General features: G+C 38.4%; 9 protein-coding genes and 1 further gene across 9 annotated transcripts; 4 read left to right on the top strand and 6 right to left on the bottom strand.

Annotated features, from left to right (window-relative positions):
- Positions 1-21: 21 nt before the first annotated feature.
- On the top strand, positions 22-2,202 carry NUP84 (Nup84p; the record flags this gene model as incomplete). The annotated part of the gene is made up of 1 exon (XM_003645621.1): positions 22-2,202. The coding sequence occupies one exon, from the start codon at positions 22-24 to the stop codon at positions 2,200-2,202; it is 2,181 nt and encodes a 726-aa protein (XP_003645669.1).
- A 443-nt stretch (positions 2,203-2,645) lies between these two features.
- Positions 2,646-3,002, top strand: Ecym_3364 (uncharacterized protein; the record flags this gene model as incomplete). The annotated part of the gene is made up of 1 exon (XM_003645620.1): positions 2,646-3,002. The coding sequence occupies one exon, from the start codon at positions 2,646-2,648 to the stop codon at positions 3,000-3,002; it is 357 nt and encodes a 118-aa protein (XP_003645668.1).
- Positions 3,003-3,661: 659 nt separating this feature from the next.
- RPL9A (60S ribosomal protein uL6) lies at positions 3,662-4,237 on the bottom strand (the record flags this gene model as incomplete). Its single annotated transcript, XM_003645619.1, has 1 exon — positions 3,662-4,237. One exon carries the CDS (start codon positions 4,235-4,237, stop codon positions 3,662-3,664), a length of 576 nt encoding a protein of 191 aa, XP_003645667.1.
- Positions 4,238-4,606: 369 nt separating this feature from the next.
- On the bottom strand, positions 4,607-5,626 carry IWR1 (Iwr1p; the record flags this gene model as incomplete). Its single annotated transcript, XM_003645618.1, has 1 exon — positions 4,607-5,626. One exon carries the CDS (start codon positions 5,624-5,626, stop codon positions 4,607-4,609), a length of 1,020 nt encoding a protein of 339 aa, XP_003645666.1.
- Positions 5,627-5,917: 291 nt separating this feature from the next.
- Ecym_3361 (short-chain dehydrogenase/reductase) lies at positions 5,918-6,964 on the top strand (the record flags this gene model as incomplete). The annotated part of the gene is made up of 1 exon (XM_003645617.1): positions 5,918-6,964. The coding sequence occupies one exon, from the start codon at positions 5,918-5,920 to the stop codon at positions 6,962-6,964; it is 1,047 nt and encodes a 348-aa protein (XP_003645665.1).
- Positions 6,965-7,071: 107 nt separating this feature from the next.
- Ecym_3360 lies at positions 7,072-9,047 on the bottom strand (the record flags this gene model as incomplete).
- Positions 9,048-9,392: 345 nt separating this feature from the next.
- Positions 9,393-13,622, top strand: TRM3 (tRNA (guanosine(18)-2'-O)-methyltransferase; the record flags this gene model as incomplete). Its single annotated transcript, XM_003645616.1, has 1 exon — positions 9,393-13,622. The coding sequence occupies one exon, from the start codon at positions 9,393-9,395 to the stop codon at positions 13,620-13,622; it is 4,230 nt and encodes a 1,409-aa protein (XP_003645664.1).
- Positions 13,623-13,704: 82 nt separating this feature from the next.
- On the bottom strand, positions 13,705-14,493 carry RRP42 (exosome non-catalytic core subunit RRP42; the record flags this gene model as incomplete). The annotated part of the gene is made up of 1 exon (XM_003645615.1): positions 13,705-14,493. The coding sequence occupies one exon, from the start codon at positions 14,491-14,493 to the stop codon at positions 13,705-13,707; it is 789 nt and encodes a 262-aa protein (XP_003645663.1).
- Positions 14,494-14,879: 386 nt separating this feature from the next.
- Positions 14,880-15,623, bottom strand: RRT6 (Rrt6p; the record flags this gene model as incomplete). The annotated part of the gene is made up of 1 exon (XM_003645614.1): positions 14,880-15,623. One exon carries the CDS (start codon positions 15,621-15,623, stop codon positions 14,880-14,882), a length of 744 nt encoding a protein of 247 aa, XP_003645662.1.
- Positions 15,624-15,937: 314 nt separating this feature from the next.
- TMA17 (Tma17p) lies at positions 15,938-16,408 on the bottom strand (the record flags this gene model as incomplete). Its single annotated transcript, XM_003645613.1, has 1 exon — positions 15,938-16,408. The coding sequence occupies one exon, from the start codon at positions 16,406-16,408 to the stop codon at positions 15,938-15,940; it is 471 nt and encodes a 156-aa protein (XP_003645661.1).
- Between the last annotated feature and the right edge of the window lie 1,667 nt (positions 16,409-18,075).

Raw genomic sequence — 18,075 nt, 5'->3', positions numbered from 1 at the left:
CAAAAGAGTCTCGAAGCTAAGATGGCACTTGATCTCACCGAGTCCAATCAAATACTAAAGAAATTTGCGAAAGTACTGACGGAATATCAGAGCTCAATAATTCGTGGGTATGACGAGCAAGATCCTTTTCAATTGGTACAAGAATTTAGGTCGATTGCAGGCGAAGCAGCTTTAGACTATGTTCGTTTGATCGAAGAGGACCAGAACAAGATTAAATTCACTAATTTTGAACTAGAGGCAAAGTTATGGTCGTTGGTTGAGTTGTTAGTCTCTTTTAGGATATCAGACGATAGCCCAGCTGAAGTTGTTCCCCACAGTTACAAGTCTGATGCCGTTTTCAAGAAAGAATTGCTACAGAAGGATCGTGCTCTTTATGAAATCTGGTTAATAATTTCTTGGATCCAGGAGAATCTAACTATTCCTCCTAGGCCTGAATCACTCCCTACTACTAAGTGGTCACATTCTATGTTGTCTGGAGGTATTAAGAGCAATGATTTGGATTATCCCTTGCGCGAGGGGTCTGCTTCCATTGATCCAAAAGATCTTGAAGATGATCACCAGTTCTATCGGTTTATATATGAGTTGATTTTAGCAGGTGAATATGATGAAGTGAGACGAGAATGTGAATATAGCGATAATTTGACGCTGAGTATGATCATGTGCGGTTTAGAAGATTATGTAGATCCCAAAAAGGACATAGAGTTAGCCCAAAATTGTGATAGCCATCAAGGTATTAAAAAACATGCTTTGTGGCGAAGAGCCGTTTATGTGTTGTCACAGAATCCAAATTTGGATAAATACGAAGCCGCGATTTACAAGTTCTTAGCAGGAACCATTCCAGATGGCTTAGATGCAGGAGATGTCGACTGGGATAAAGAGCTCTTAGTTTACTTAAACGAAATTTGGAATATCAGAATTGAAAACTATTTACTGGAACGAGGGAGAGTCGATAAGGAAGAATTAATTACTGCTATGCCATCCGAGCCTCTTTCATTGGAAAATGTTCTCAACATCGTGGCATCCAAAAATCCAGAAGAAAGCGAGCATCCCATAAGAGTGCTAATGGGTTCAGTAATTCTGAATACCATATCCCCGGTTATAAAATCATTCAACGACATACTTTCCGATGTTGTTAAGGGGGTAGATTGTGAGAGCGAATTATTATTGGAACCATATTTGCTAAGAATACTAACACATCTTGTGATTTTCCTGGATAAAACCTGCCCTGAGTTAATAAAGGAATCAGAGAAATCAAGGCTAATAACTACTTATGTTACTTTACTTACTCTTTATGAGCAACATGAACTGATTCCTGTTTATATCAGCTTCTTGAATGCAGATTATGCAATGGATGTGTATTCCTATTTCTTATCCAATTTGAGAAACCCTAAAAATCGTGAAAGACAGTTAGAACTTTGCCATTTTTTGCAATTACCTACTGCCAATATATTACGGAAAACTGGGCAACGTATTTTTAACGACACCGAATCGCATTACAACCCTTCAGAAGTGATTGCGGTTAATTTCGAGGTTACAGAAATCGACCGTTGTTTAATGTCGGCTGTAGATTGGCTGCTCGAAGGAAGACTTCATTCAGATTCTGTGGACTCTATCATTGCTCTGTGCAGAAGATTCTTAATCAACGGTAAAGTAAAATCTTTGGAAAATTTTTTTGATAACCATAAGATTGATGATATAATTAAGAATTATGAATTAGATATGCTTGCTGCCAGAGAAGAAAACCCAGAAGATAGATTCGTTCAAGAAATAACACAATACAGCAATTTTGTCAATGTGTTTAAAAGGTATAATGAATGGGAAGATACTTGCAAAGCGTATACCATAGACTCCAACTTACCCACGGTATTAAAACAGTTTAAAGCTCTTTCCAACTCACTCCGCCATCTAGTCACGACTTTCTTAGTTGACCTGACGGAAAATGCCGAAACGGATAATAGTGATAATGACATTTTGCACAGTATTAGATCGTTATACATCCCATATATGATTATCGAGTTACACATGTGTTATATGGAAGCAGCTACCAAGTTTAAAATTGACTCGTTCATACAAGAGGCAATTCGTCTTTCTGTATTGGTTGCGAATGAGACAGAAAAGATATATCTGCTCTTTCAGTCCAGCGGTAAACTAAGAGAGTATCTTCAATTAGTGGCGAAAGCAATAACAATAAGTGGTCATTGAGTTGCGTAGGGGTATAATACGGTAAAATATTATATAGTGGAGTATAAGTTACCTGACATGATAAATTAAGATCCGAACTTGCCTTTGCGTGCTTTTTTTAGATCCATGATTCACAAACTCCTTTTTACAAAGGCACTGTCACTCATCTTGACTAGGCATTGAGGTTTAAAACAGTAAAAATGATGAGTTATTGAAATAAACATGCTATAATATTTATTTAATTAATATAATTATAGTAATGATCTATTTATAGCCACCATACATCTCCGGTTAGTACCACGATTTAGCAATTAAATGGATAGCTTGAGATGAAATAAACACATATATATATATGGGTAGTATCCAACGTTAATATTTTGAAAGATGATCCGAACACAGAGATCCCAAGTACCAAGCTAGATTCTACTTACAGCGAAACAGTGAAAATATTCTAAGATTAAATTATGAAGTTGATTGCCCTAATTATAAGTACCATGTTTGCAATTTTTGCATACGCAGACACCTTCCAATACAAAGGATGCTACTCCAAAGATGATCTAGCTAGCAAGTTGGTAGCCAAGGGAGCTTACACCTACCAATCACGTGGATGGTGTCAATCGCAATGTCCATCTGCTGCGGTATTAGCTTTATTGAATGGAAGTGACTGTTTCTGTGGGGACGATGCGAAAGTATTGAAAGGCCTGAAGACCGTTGAAGAGGCCAAATGTAATAAGCCATGTAACGGATACCCATTTGAAGTGTGCGGCTCTGAAAATTACCTCTCCGTGTTATTGAATGATAAATTCAAAAACGATGTTTAAGAATTTAACCCAAACATCTATTATGACTGTCAATAAGTGTTAAGTTGAGTGCTTGCAAAGTTTCACACAGACTGACATGAAGTTATCACATTAGTATATAAGACTACAATCCCTAAATATACTAATAAATACATTTATATGCGGAAATATGACATATCATCAACTCAATATATTTAGATCCATTGAAAGCGCTATTTTTTGTAAATGTATAAGGTGATTTGGTGTGCGACTGCCCGGGATTGAGAGACTTGTCATCGATCCCCCAAAACGTTTTCCAACAGTTACTAATCTTAGGCACCTTTTGAACTCCTGCGCAAACCCTCTAAAGGAAACTTTTCAAAACCTCACCAGAAAGTAAAAACGCGAGGTTGATCGGAAAATTACCTAATACGTTTGATATCAATGGTACTTTCCTTCCATCATTACATTACCGACTGCTGTATGCGAAGCATTACGTAATTGCATACAAGGTAATCAAAATTCAACATACACTAGACATTTAAACGATGAAATGCTGATGACCCTAAGTATATTATATATATTACCACAATACGTTTGAATTGATAGTAAAGGGAGAGTTGTTTTATTGTAATTACAAAAAAAGATTAATATGATAAAAGTATTACTAACGATTGGTAAAACATATTGTCATTAGAAATCTAAGCATCGTCGCTAAGAACACCCTTTTCGGAGACGTAGATACCATCCAAGAACTTTCTGATATCCTTGTTTCTAGCACGACAGATTTGCTGGATGTCAGCAGCGTTCTGAGAGACGTTCTCGATAGAGTTACCGGATAAAACGATTTCGTCCTTTTGGTTGGTAGAAAACTCAATAGAAACACCCTCTCTGACTGGCACAAGTCTAACCTTTTTGTCACCCAAGTAGTTTCTGATCTCAATGAACTTGGCACCATCTTTCTCAACAATATTCACATTGATAGGAAAATGCGCGTAAACATATCTCATCTTGTACTTGAAACCCTTGGTCACACCAGTAATCATATTGGAGATCAACGACTTCACAGTCCTCAAAGCAGCAACATGCTTTCTGTCACCGTTGTGAACCGTAATGGTGATCTGCTTGTTAGAAACTTTATTGAAAGTAACATCAATGTGCTTCAAGTTTTTTTCCAAGGTACCTCTTGGTCCAGTAACAGTGACAATTCTGGCTTTGATGTTAACGGTAACGCCTTCTGGAATGTCCAAAGACTGGTCAGTTTGAATGTACTTCATTTTCTGCTTGCGTTGTTTCCAATGTCCTACGTCCTATAATCCCAAATCTCAGAACCTAAATCCAAAGTCAATTGATAATTAAACCATCAACAACACAACCGTTAGCTTTTAGAAACTTTGGCCCATACACGATTCTAGCGCTACAATGCAGAGCGCGATGCCGCACAACAGAGAATCTGCGTGGGTGAATAGAGATCATCGCCTCGATGCCTTGGAACGTCGAAAACGAGTGATTTTCGCGGATACAGAAAAAACAACAAACACCCAAACACCACTAAATAATGCACGGGTATTTAAAATACGTTTTTCATAAAGCCAGAATTGAAAAGCCTAACACCACACGCATTTCTGGAGTTGAGCAGTCACAGCCTAGTCTTTTGGTTGCCGCTGATCGATCATTCTCTGCAGCTTAGCGAATACCTTGTCCCTATGTGTAGCCATTGGGTCGTCTTCTTCGTTGGGGAAGAAACTGTACTTCTTGAAAGATGCTTCTGAACCCTTCGACATGTCATCATCATCTTCATCAGTGTCAAGATGTTCGCCATGAAGTTTGTCCAAATCTACATAATTAGTGGTGTTTAATGAACTTAAAAGGTTCGCTTCTCCACCTAGACTCTCGAACAAGGGATCAAAAGTCTTTTGGTCTTGTTCAGGTAGACTGGGATGGTCTTCTAGTCTCTCCTCGCTACACGGAATACTATATGAGCGTGTCTCCTGGCCCTCAGAATATTCAGATTCACTACCAAACAGAATAGACCTATCATCATCCTCATCATCGGGGTAGTCATTCCTATAATAGTGCTCTTCATTCGAGTCTTCGTCATCCGAGAGGAGCTGTGAATCCGATAGCTCATCCTCATCTGGGAGCAGTTCTCCTTGCTCCTCCACGATTCGTATGTACCCTACCGTACCTTCGTCCAGAACAAACTCATCATCCTCAGGAAGAACCTCTCTAATATACACATCGTAAACATATTCGAGCGACTGCATCTCCGTAACGTAGCCTTGGGAACTATGTCGCTTACCCGCCTTAAGCCTCCCAGATGCAACATCCCTCCCTTCAGCACTCAGCTTTAAGCATTCTTCCAACATTTCCGAGATTTCCAATGGTAACTCCTCATCCACCTCACCACTACCCTCATTCTCCTTCTGCAGGGCCTGCGCCTGCTGCTGCTCTTGATGCTGCTCTAACACAAACACCTTGTTTTCATCCTCCTTCGCGAGCTTCAATAACGGCGTGTACCCTTCAACATGATCAACCGTCTTCGCCAATTTAAACACGTATTTACCCTTTTTACTGGATCTCTCCTCCTCCTCTAACAGCAACGTCTGGAACGAATCTTCATCTCTTCTTCGCTTCACCCTGAGCACCTCCGGAGCATGCTTCATGCCGTATCCTGCACTATCGTTACCTGTCTGAAAGCTCCTCCTCCTGCTGCCACAACTTACAATGTGCTCTTTCCTGATATGTCTATCTGAAAGACCCTGTTTACGTTCGGTGACCTGCCTCTCTTCATCGCATATGCGAGCGATCGGGGAAAATTATAATTTGGCAGGAAATGTGACAGCGGTAAATATTAAGTTTTGTGACAAAGAATAACAAGTAATGAATGAAACAAGTAGAGGAACGGGAACCGAGCGAGAGGTCAATCAATATAATCGATAACTATTAAGTGATATATGCAATCTTTTGACAGGAGGGAGGGTATTTATTTGGGTAGCGGGTTGTCTCATCTAGTGCGGAGTAGGGGGATCAGCAAGGCGGTTGATAGGTGGATAGAAATGAATTTTATCTCGAGTTTGCAGACACTTGCTGAGAAGATGCTAAGGTTTGGGCTGCCATTAGTTGGATTTAAATTAGATCCGTCCCGAGATATTGCTTTGGTGACGGGGGGGGCTGGAGGGTTAGGGTGGGAGCTTGTTCGTGAGTTACAGAGAAAAAGGATTGTCACAGTTGTATTAGATATCGTTCCACCTTCTGGATTAAGGTGTTTGAACGACATATATTTCTATTCCTGTGACATATCAATTCCTGGGAGAATCCGAGAGATCCATGAGCAGATAATAACGGATGTTGGACATGTTACGATTTTGATAAACAATGCTGCTATTACTTCTGATGCGCCGTTAGAAGCGATGGAGAATGAACAAATAGAGAAGATAATGCAGGTCAATTTACTGGGACCATATATGTTGATCCGTGAATTTTTACCCTCGATGCTATCGATTGGTCGAGGCTATATTGTTAACATTGCATCCGTTTTGGGCTTTGTCACGCCCGCCAGGCTAACTGCGTACGGCGCGTCTAAGGGTGGTTTAATTGCATTACATGAGTCGTTAGTTGACGAGTTAGACCAGTTTACTTGGATAAATATGAACAATTCAGCATACCTGCCATCGCTGAGTAGCAGGGGTAGTATCAGAAGTCTTTTAGTATGCCCTGGGAAAATAGATACCAAGATGTTTGACAACGCACAGTCACCATCCAAAATCATTGCGCCCGACTTGGATCCTAAGTGTCTAGCAAGAGAAATAATAAAGGCTATAGATCATAATAGATCTGGGACATTAAAGTTACCTTATTACACGAATTTAATGACCTACTTCAAGTCTTTAGATTGGCCCTGGTTCAGGCTTTTCAGACTATGTTCGGGTTTTGATTCCATAATAACAGAGAGACGAGAGACAAACACTACCATGGGCAGCAATATCAGTTCAAGACATTGAAAATAAAAACATCAGATTTGAAATCCTATTTTTTTGTTATTTTGTTAAAAAGTTTTTTTTTGTATAGCACGGTGCCATTTTAAAAACTTGATATACATATATAATAATCATGCATCCTCTTCTAGTTTCCTCACTTCCTTCCATATCTGCAAGTTTTTCTCGGCAAATTCCTTCATGTACTTAGAATAATTCTTTAATATTTCAAATAACTCTTCATCCTTGTCGTGAGAAAACTTGGGTAATTGTACATTTTTTATCGTCTCACTAATAACCTTTAAATCATTTTCACTAACGTGTAAAGATTCTCGTATTTGTTCGATTTCTCTTTGGATCGTTTGTAAGTTTGTTTTTGAATCAAGATCCTGGTAGTTTACCGTTTCCTTGACAATGTTTGCGAATTTATTGAACTTATTAAACAGTTTCCGCTTGTATGTTTTCGTATTTAGTTCAGCTGGCTTTTGCAAATTCACCCTCCTATTATGTCTCATTTCCTCCTCTACAAGATCGTTGATTCTTCTAGCATCATCGTCAAGCTCTTTTAGTTTTTTAATTGTCCTTCTTTGTATAGCAAAGTCTTCCTTAGTATATCTCGTTGTGCAAATTTCAGTTTTCTATATTGAATCAACTCTCTAGCGGCGCCAGCCATATGCACAGACTCACTGAGGGGCTCATTAATATTATAGTATAGTTTGCCCACAACAGCTTCTAGATTTGCTGCTGTTTCGTCACTTGCATTACTCAGATGAGAGAGTAATTCTGCTAGCTCGCAGCCTTTGCTCTGTTCTATCGCAAATTCAGCAAATGCCTCACTCAAGTCTTTTAAATCTTGTTTTAATTCATGCATAGACTTCGTAATACGTCTATTGTACTTATAAAGACCAGAGTGCAATAAATGCTCGTATTTCTTATAGTCATATTCTATTCTAGAAAACTCCAAATCATCAGCTGATGGCTTAATAGTAGTTGTGACTGTCTCCTTACCCATTAATAATTGAGTGGACGACGATGATGGAGTAGGTAAAAACGCATGAGCTCTCGTAGTGTTCGTTGGATCTAATGGATTACACTGCAACACACTTTTTGGTAGTGATGAAATAGTAGCAGAACTAGTAATTACGTCATTCCAATTTGCATTATTGGAATCTAAGAAGTCACCTATAATAGACGTTTTTGTAATTTCTTCATTTTGTAATAACCTGTTGAGAAAACTGGTGAGCATTCTAATCCGATGGCGTATTAATTTTTGATCATTATTGTTGACACTCCCATTAATAACAGATATAGTCAAATCAACGCAACCTGCCGCCTCAGAAGGTAACAAATAATTTGAATTAGAGCCTGCTATCGACTTACCATAACTTGTCAAAGACTGCTTCTCAGGAATCGGCGGAATTAACGTCATGGGAAACAACTTAATCAGTATTTTTCTTAAACTCTCAAACTCACTATACCTTCGACGAACAACCTTGTCTCTATACTTGATTGTATACGTAATGTACGATCTTCCTTGACCCTCAGAAACTTTGGAAGCCTCTAAAATTTGCACGCTACCAGCGCTCATATCAGCCCTCTTATCTGGAGGCAGTGCCAATAACCCCTCTTGTATGCTCTCACTACTACTATTAGAATCCGAACTGGAACTTTCATCAGCACTTGGCGACTTGGCAGATTTTGACATGTCATCTGACTTATCGTCGTCGGATAGGCGTTCCTGATAATGCCTGTTCGAATCCGCTGTAAGTATAGAGTTATCAATCAGTTTCCCTTGTGGAAGGTCCTTATTCATCTGGTGTTCCAAAAAAGGGTTGTCCTCCTGGATTATTTGAGTATGTACCGGGTCACTTTCTGAATCCGTCTGTTGTTTCTCCTCGTTTTCTTCATCAATACAACTAACATTATCCAAAATTCCCTTTTGTTTTTTATTAGCGTTATTCATAAACCTATGATCATCACCCATCCCCAATATTCCATTACTGGATCCGTTGGACCCATTCATAAGACCTTCTCCATTGCGATAGAGTTGAGAACCAACGGCATCACCATCATTGAATAACTCGCTTGAGCTGTTGGAACCTTCTGTCATCCCCTACAAAAGTTGGACCTATGATTTTCGAGTTAAGCCTCTCCCTGCCCCAAAAAATATAATCCTAATTATCGTTAGATTCTGAAAATAGATATCGTAATGTTGATCTACCTTCCAAACGTATTATACTAAATGCAGTCTCGATTAAGCATACTTATGTCTCTAGATCAAGGGGCGGTAGATATGGTGGCGGGTAGTGTTAGTGAAAATGCATGGGTGGTTTACGTTATACCACTATGTAGAAAAATCTTGGATGGGTTTTGAGATGAACCTGCATATAGTTTTGAAAAGTAGTTTAGTACTTGATTCAAAAAGGAACTTCAGGGCCTTTTCTAATTAGTTCAGATGGATTTATACGATAGACCTGATCTAAGCATTGAAAAACAATTTGCGTTGATTTCGAAGTTAATTTCTGATGGAGACTACAAGACTTGCTATCAAATTTTAAATACCATAGAATGTACCAAGGACATATTGTTAGGTATAGGAGCTTTGGTTGTTGAAGGTACTTTTAATACCTTGGAAGATGCTGGGAAGAAAGATCCAATACATGCTGGGCTGGATGAGTTTGATGATTTAGGTAGATTAATAAGTGTGCTTCCAGAGACGGCTCCTGAAATTTCTGATTGGCTAGTGCAGCATTTGGTGAAATACATGTTTGACAAGCCTGAGTTTTCAGGAAAAATTACATCGTTGTTTGGCTGTTCATTACCAGAATCAGCTACCGTCTTGAACATGGATGTTATTTTTAATTTTATATCTGCTGTTACTCTGAATCAATCAGCAGAAATTTCAGATGATCCACGTAAAAGCATATTAGGGTCAAAAGATTTGCAAAAATTACTCATTTTGCTTCATGCTTGTGATGATGAGTCGATATCTAACAGAGCGTCTTTGAGTTTTAGGTGGAATATGGGTCTTGTGGTTGCCAATTGTTCAGCGGATGTTCTTTTTGATGAATTTGTCTGGTCCTTCGTTCCAACAATGCTACTAGACAATCGTAAAGCTTCAACGTATAAAAATGCATTAAAGTTTTGGTTGAGGTATCTAATGAATGGGACCTTTTCTAGACACTTATTGAATTTCATGAAGTCTGACGGTTACTGGCATAGTCTCCAAATGGTACTGGAAAGTACCATTCACGAACATAGGAAAATTGGTCTGTCTCTTCTTAAATTGACTTTGCAGAACCTTCCACATGACGTTTGGTTCAAAAATAAGCTGATAGCATGGGAAGCTACTGATACAAAGGTTCAATTGGAGGCTTGGAAAAGATTCGTCACATTCTATGAAATTATGGCTTTGGATACTGCCCTGAATCAATTAGAAGCAGCAGCAGCAGACATTTTGGAATTGTTCAAAGATCCATCTATACCACCCTCCTGGGGTGTTCTTTTATTTTCAACAGGTATGAAATCTACCATGGAGTCTGTAAGGCGCTACTCACTAAAACTGATGCTTTGCGTTAAAGATAGATCAGTATTTTGGTATAACCCTGCTGCTTTAAGGTATACTTTCATGGTGATAGCAATGCAAGCTTCCAACTTTGACGTTTCTAAGGATAAGTGTACATATGGCGAAGAACTTTCTCAGTTTGTTAAAGATATATTGGTTTCAGATTCTCACGAATATAGTATTAGTGATAGAATTACGCTCATACTACGCGTAATTTGGCTTGACAGACCTTCTTTTGATCCTGCAAAGATCTACGTTGCCTTTGGACTGCTGAAAATGCTAATTGAAACTCAGTTTTGCATTTTAAACCGTGAACACATCAGCTTGATTCAGAATATTTTAAAAATGGAAGCCCAAGATACAGTTTTCAATACAACTTTACAAGCAATATGGCTAGAAATTTTAATGTTCACTGATATCTCTGATACGGATATGCTACCATTATTTACAGCTTTTGAAATACATGTGTCGATTTGCGGCTACAATCTGATTATTCCATTATTCAACAAATACAAATACAAATTTCCAAAATACGATCCCATTATTTTGAATAACTGTGATTCAGTCTTGGTGTATCTAATGTATGGTGTTATTCCAAGCGATGTCAACAGAGCATTTTTGTTGAAACTGGCTAAAGTAGATATTGATCATTCCCCGTTCTCAGAAGCATACCAAAGCTGTCTACAAGATTTTATCTCCGGACCTTCAATTGGAGAATCTAGTATTGATTTTGAAACATACGATAAAAATTTTGACGATCTTTCCTATGAGAAGGCGTATGCTATTGTATCCTTTGATGCCATACCGGTCACTACCTATAAGGTGCTTAATCTGTCATCTTTGTTTGAGTTCATCAAAACCTCCTTTGATCTGAGAAAACTTAAGTTATTTTCCAGCTTGTATCGCAACACTGTTCTATCAGGAAACAATTTGCTAATTGTGCCCATCGAAGATATATATATCTTATATGATACAATCAAGAGATCTTTGAAGGATGGCAATAAACATGCTCGAATCAAGGATAATGCGTATGGAGCTTTTTTCAATATATGCCATTCCGTCGTCAGATTAAATAGTAATGATATGGTCAAGTTATTTTCTATGAATGGAATAGTGGATCAAATAGTTAAACTAGCATCCAAGAATTTTTTCTCTGATAATGATGATTATATTGGGAATTCATCAATTGTATCATTGTTTGAATATGTTTTTGATTTATTAGAAGTTGCAGACCCAGATGAGGAGACCAAATACTATTTTTGCACTAAAATCCTGAAAACACTGGAGGCAATATGGTGTTCTGTGTGTTCTTATAGACTTATTTTGAACCAAAGAGATCTTCATATTGGAATTATTAGAACAACTTTCCATCCAGTAGCGTTAATTTTGGCTTATGATGAAACTGAAATTTCTGAAATCCTGCTATCATGTGGTAAAAACTTTATTGAGCAAGCATTTTCACGGCGTGCATTTTTACCATGTTTAACAAATAGAATAAAGCGTTTCATTCAGACCTATAATGATTTTATCCCTAAGGAGCGCAAATGGCTTACAGATATACTGGTAGCATCGTTTTCCCACCAACAGGAATATGTCAATATTTTTACAATAAAACCTGTTATAGCCAATTTATTCGATAGGAACTTCACTAGTTTACAGATCAAAAACGGCCTATATGAATATGTTTACGGACCGGAGGAAGTCTCGACAAAGATAAATGTAATTTCATCATTACTTTGCAGTTCAGATGATTTTAGACATACTTTTTGTGTTCAGTTACTCACGAACGATTCTAATATTGTAAAGCCAAAGAAGAAAACTGATGGTCAAGAAGAAATTCAAAGAGTGGCTAAATGGCAATTGTTATTATTATCGAAACTTCTAGGGACATTTAAATTAACGAACAATGTTATAAAATACATTTTACCATGCCTTGTGGAAGAAAGCTCCCCATTGGTGAGAATATACGCGGAATGGCTGGTTGCTCTAGAATTGTGCGAAAATTTCACTGATGAGCATCCATCACAGATAGAACAGATTTTATTCAATCTTATGGAAGACGATAGAAGACCTGTCGTGGTTGTAAGTGCGGAAAAGGTATGCTATATTGCATTAAGGGCATTGGAGAAAAACAACAACTCAGGCCGTTTACTAAGAAGAATTTTAACTATGTTAATTCCAAACTGTGCATCAAACAAACCTCTAATTAGGCACTTTTCAAATTCGCTGATATTATGCTTGTGGCCTGAATTTAATTCTATGATTTCAGATGATACTTTGAGATCGATCATAAAGAACTTGTACATAAATGCACAAAAGACCGCAATAAAGGGCCAGTATAGATCAGGCGATGCAATAATTTGGAGCATAAATGATGACTGCAGCTTAACTAATATATTTGGAGGTATAATCATGAAGGTGACTGATCATCAAGTGCCATATATTTCAAGATCTCAATTCGAAAACTATTTAGACAATCCGTCTAACTTACTGGTTGGTGAAGATGAAAATGATAAATGGTTATTAAAAAGGGTCACCTCTACTAGTTCAAATTCTCCGAATATCCAACAAAAAAATTCCCCATTACAAACAAAGAGTGGTGCGTGGGAAACTATTCTAGATATAGATAAAAAAGATACATCTGTATCTGTAAAGCGCTCTGAGTTGATCGTAGTAGCCTCTCTCGTGGATAAACCTCCGAATCTCGGTGGCATATGCAGATTATGTGACGTCTTAGGTGTTGGACTTTTAACGGTACAAGATATTCGTGTCAAAAACCATCCGCAATTTAAAAATGTTGCTGTGACTGCTGACCACTGGATGCCCATGGAAGAAGTTCAAGTAGAGTGTATCATTGACTTTATGAAGCAGAAAAAATCCGAAGGATATACTTTAATAGGACTGGAACAAACAGACCAATCAGTACAACTAGATCACAACTATAGTTTCCCCACAAAGTCGTTGATTTTGCTGGGTACAGAAGCTGAAGGTATTCCAGGGCATCTCCTCAGTGAATTAGATCTGTGTTTGGAAATTAAACAGTCAGGAATTATCAGATCTATGAACATTCAAACGGCCACTGCTGTTGTAGTACACTCATACTCTGCCCAACACATCTAATATTAGTGGATGTCTTGTATCAAAGATTATGCTAGTGACTTTATTATTCATACTTGTATATATACATCAGTATAAAGTACTACTACACACTAAGTGCTTTAACAACTCTGGGAGCGTAAGTATTTATAAAGGTGATTGCTTTCGTGACATGCTCCATACTAAAACCCCTCGTAAAAGAATTATTCATGCCTACATTCCTGATTGGCGCCATTACCTTACCATTATGCCATGTTAAAATTAGACCATTACTGGCCACATCCGTCTCCGCGGCAGAAGGATCAACTATTACGTTATCACCAACAATCGCTACTACAAACACAAGAGGCACATCGAACTGTAGCTTAACAAAGTCATAATCATGGAATGTAGGCAACACTTCAACATCCAGATCGTCTTTACTGGAAACCAGCTTCGGCAAAAAGGTCGAATTTAAAGCAGAATAAATGGAAAATGAAATCAACGACCCAGGATACGAATTACTGGACAAAACCAAAACATCAATGTAGATCTTGAACGCATGTTTCTTCGTTAAATAAAGTTGATCTGTGTTCAAAGTTTTTACAAGCAAATTACCAAACATAGAGGAAAGACTCCTTACAAACGGAGAATCGTCACGATGACTCGTAATGTCTATATCCACAACAATTAGTTCAGGATCAACCGTATAATTAATGACTTTAGATTTAATACTAACTACACATTCACTACCGTCACTGCTAATTACACGAGCAGATCCATTGGAGCTCGGTAGGAAGTCTGTGGATATTTCAATTGGTCTGAACTGATACGCTGCCCTACCATCGGACCTGACAGGAGGCGTCGAACTAAGTGAGTCGATCAGATATGACTTTTCAGTTAGCGATAAAACCATGGATAATCTAGATCAAAGTGAGTGAAGATATAAAAGCTTGGAAACTAGCTCTCTCCTGCGTTTGTATTTATAGCGTTTTTCTGTTCTAACGTGCAAAATGGTGCGGTAAATGCTGACCAAAATTTTCACTTGCCCAGAGAGGGTCGATGGATCAGACTCCTGGGGGAATCGAAAATGTTTCCCGGACAAATAAACTGTCCCTCTATATTTTTCAAAACCGGACACTGAAATTGAAAATCCGTTCAACAGGCAAATTTGAGGTAACCCGGACTTGTGACAGACAAACTCTCATAAGGCATGAGCGTCGTTGAATGCACATCACGTCATGTACACTACAAATAGACCATTAGAACGATATTTTTTTGTGTTCTGAAGATACTCCTATATTATTTGATTAATATTCTAAGGAATATTGGTACGATAATGCAGTAGCTAATGAACATTGTGATGGTTAATGTGAAAAGTCTGTACATTAACCAAGAATATGTAGATTCATTGAGATTTCTTCTTGCTTCTTCAGATATTAAAAGGTCTCCGCTGCCTGTGGGGTTAACTAAAAGGTAGGTATCTTTTGCAACATTAGATAATAAGTCCATGTCTTGTGTGGTTATCGAAGTAATAGCAAATGCACTTGACTCGTCCACCGAATACACAGACATCTCTAAAGCCGCCACCATATCTATGGCTTTCCAGGATGAGTCGCTTGATATATTTATAAAACAAATGTCGAACAGTTCCAGACTACCTACGGAAAAGCTTAAGGTCCTACCCGAAGTGGGGACATTCTCATCTTTTAGAATTAAAGCACCAGAGATCAGGTCATGAATGCTTAGTTGAAGTTTTTGTCTCCCCTGTTGTACGGAGGAAGGTCCGAATCTTGTCGGATCTATATCATGAACCGGGAAATCCTCCCGTTTTAGTTGAAGAAAGAGGACGGTAGCAGGCGAATTGAGCTGCCATCTGATGCAGGTCTGGTAATCATATAACCTGTCTGTATCGATTTCAGAGGCCTTATATGGTGGTATCTCAAACCACAATGTACCATCGGTAAATGAAGAACCTTGGATCTCGCATCGAATCAGTGTGAGAAACCACAGCAAATCCAATAACAATAACCCAAACAAGCTCATTATTAAACAGTGATAAATATACTTAATACTTCTGCTGTAGTGCTACACTTAAAATGTGTTGAAAAATGAAAACCAGACAGAGAATACATGAAAAAAACTATAAATTGTTGAATTGAAACACGATGTAAACTACTGAACTGTACTATAAAGAAGAACCGACGTTTACAGCTTCTGTCGTGTTGTGCGTCAACTGTAGATGCAACTGTCGAGCATACATCTTTTTCTTGTCTTTTCTTGTCTCTTTTGTGTCGCACCGATGCCAGCCCAACCGAACACGCACACGTTTCAGACCATCACCTTATCAGCCACTCCAATCACAAATAAACACTGTTGGGCGCCGTTGCATTCACATCAGCGTTTTCAGAATCAAATTCGGGCACTAAAGTAGATTTCACATCCTTCGTCATAGCAGCACCACCGCCTATGTTCCCACTTGCACGGTATAGTTGTTCTTCATCCAAAGCCTTCAAACGCTCCCGGTAATTTTCCAAAACAACCTCGTTTTCCCTCAAAGAATCTTGAAACAACTGTATGTCATTTTGCCCGATATCGTCCTCTGCAATCTCACGATCAAGTTCATCCTGTTCTTGCGACTGTTCCCCGCGCAACTTCGTTATATACCGTGAAAGCCTATCATTAGATCTTTGCAAATGTCTCACACTATTCTCAATCTCTTGCATAATCCGCTGCAACCACTGCTGCGAAAGGTCTCTTATAACTGTCCGAAACTCGTCTATCTGTACTGGCCTCGCAGCTGCGCTGGGCCCTCCACCACTTGACGACATACCGTTGGCTATCTAGTAATCAACACCTCGCAATATCGACAAAACCTTTTTTTGGATAAAACCCAAATCCAAGTTCTAATAAGTTCTTTCTAAACGGCACACAATCTTCCACTCCGGCCAACAATCGCTTAACAACGAAGTTCGCTAACTCCACTCTCCACCTATAGATATTTTAATATCTAAGTATTTTGTAGGTACATCTGAAAAGATAGATTAAGTAATAATGAAAATATATCAAAAACTAAAAATATAAATTTATAATTGCACATTTAATAATATTTAATAATATTATATAGTTGTAATGTTAAATACCTATATATCCCGGCCTTCTCCAATGGAGGATGCCGGTATTGATATCATTATTAATATATATACAATATTCTAACGTAAGCAGTATTCTTACTTTCTAATCTTTATGTTTATGTTTATTAATAATACTCATAACTTGCATAAGATAATCTTATGTGAAGAGTAACATCCATATTCCGGATGGCACCATCAGGTACATGTAGTATGTTAATATTAATCTAATTAATCATAATTATAGTTATATACTATTGGTGGATGGAAAAACTCCAGAAATATAATGGAGTTTTCCACCACATTTAAAAGATAAATTAATCATTATAAATTATTTTTACAGTAATTAATTAATAAACATATACTACACTACTTAATATATAACATGATATGATAATTTTGTTATTAAATATAATGATAATCAAGATAGTTATGATTGGTACGACCTCCTCCGTTGAGTGGAGGCTGCGATTAAACAAATAATATTAATATACAATACCACAATAAATATGCCCCTACCTTGTTCTCTTTTAATAACCACGAGAAACTAACTCTTTTTATAATCACAACTACAACCACAACTTGCCTCCAATGCTGCCGTCATACAATTTTTGTTGGAGCGGGAAAACACTCTTGTGGCTGAAGCAGCCTAACCAATTTCCACTCATACACTGCTAAGAGCAGAAGAAAACCCATCTTTCCAACCGCCCCGTTCCAGTCAGCGCCTATACTACAAATGCAACCCTCCATTATCCCCGTCAGAGAACCAACTACAACCCCGCCAACCTTAAGAATAGTATACACATACATACATACACACACATGCTACTTGTGTCTTGCCCAAAAGCCCCGCCGTAGAACAGACGCTGTCAACTGAGTACGAAAACGACATATTTTTTACCTATATCCACATACACAACCTGCAAACACACACAAATAATACACAACTCTCGGCCCAACTCTACCTAAACCTCTCATCACAACTCACCGCCCAGCCAATCCCCCTCCCACATTCTCCTCCATCCCATCCTCCTTTTCGTTGTTCATTGCCAAACCCCGCTGGCCACCACCCTAGCTACATCACTACATACACACACTGACATACCACCCACATCTACACTACACACACTACACGCTACATACATATATACACACCCCATGTACATATATACACACCCCATGCCACTCCTCCTCTCCCCACCATGCCTACCAAAGTGTCAGCAATACCAGCAGAAGCAGGAGATTGCGTTCTCTCTCCGCCTGCCCTCTGTGTGTGGGTTTTTCCTCAACTCATCGTAGATACAAAACTAGTGCAACACAATCGAAGAGAGGGAAAGGGAGAGGACGGACCTCTCACAAGAAGACCA

Source organism: Eremothecium cymbalariae, chromosome 3 (genome assembly GCF_000235365.1).
Source record: "Eremothecium cymbalariae DBVPG#7215 chromosome 3, complete sequence".
Lineage (NCBI taxonomy): Eukaryota > Fungi > Ascomycota > Saccharomycetes > Saccharomycetales > Saccharomycetaceae > Eremothecium > Eremothecium cymbalariae.
Note: the sequence above shows the minus strand (reverse complement) of the source record. Positions and strands in the feature narration are given on the sequence as shown.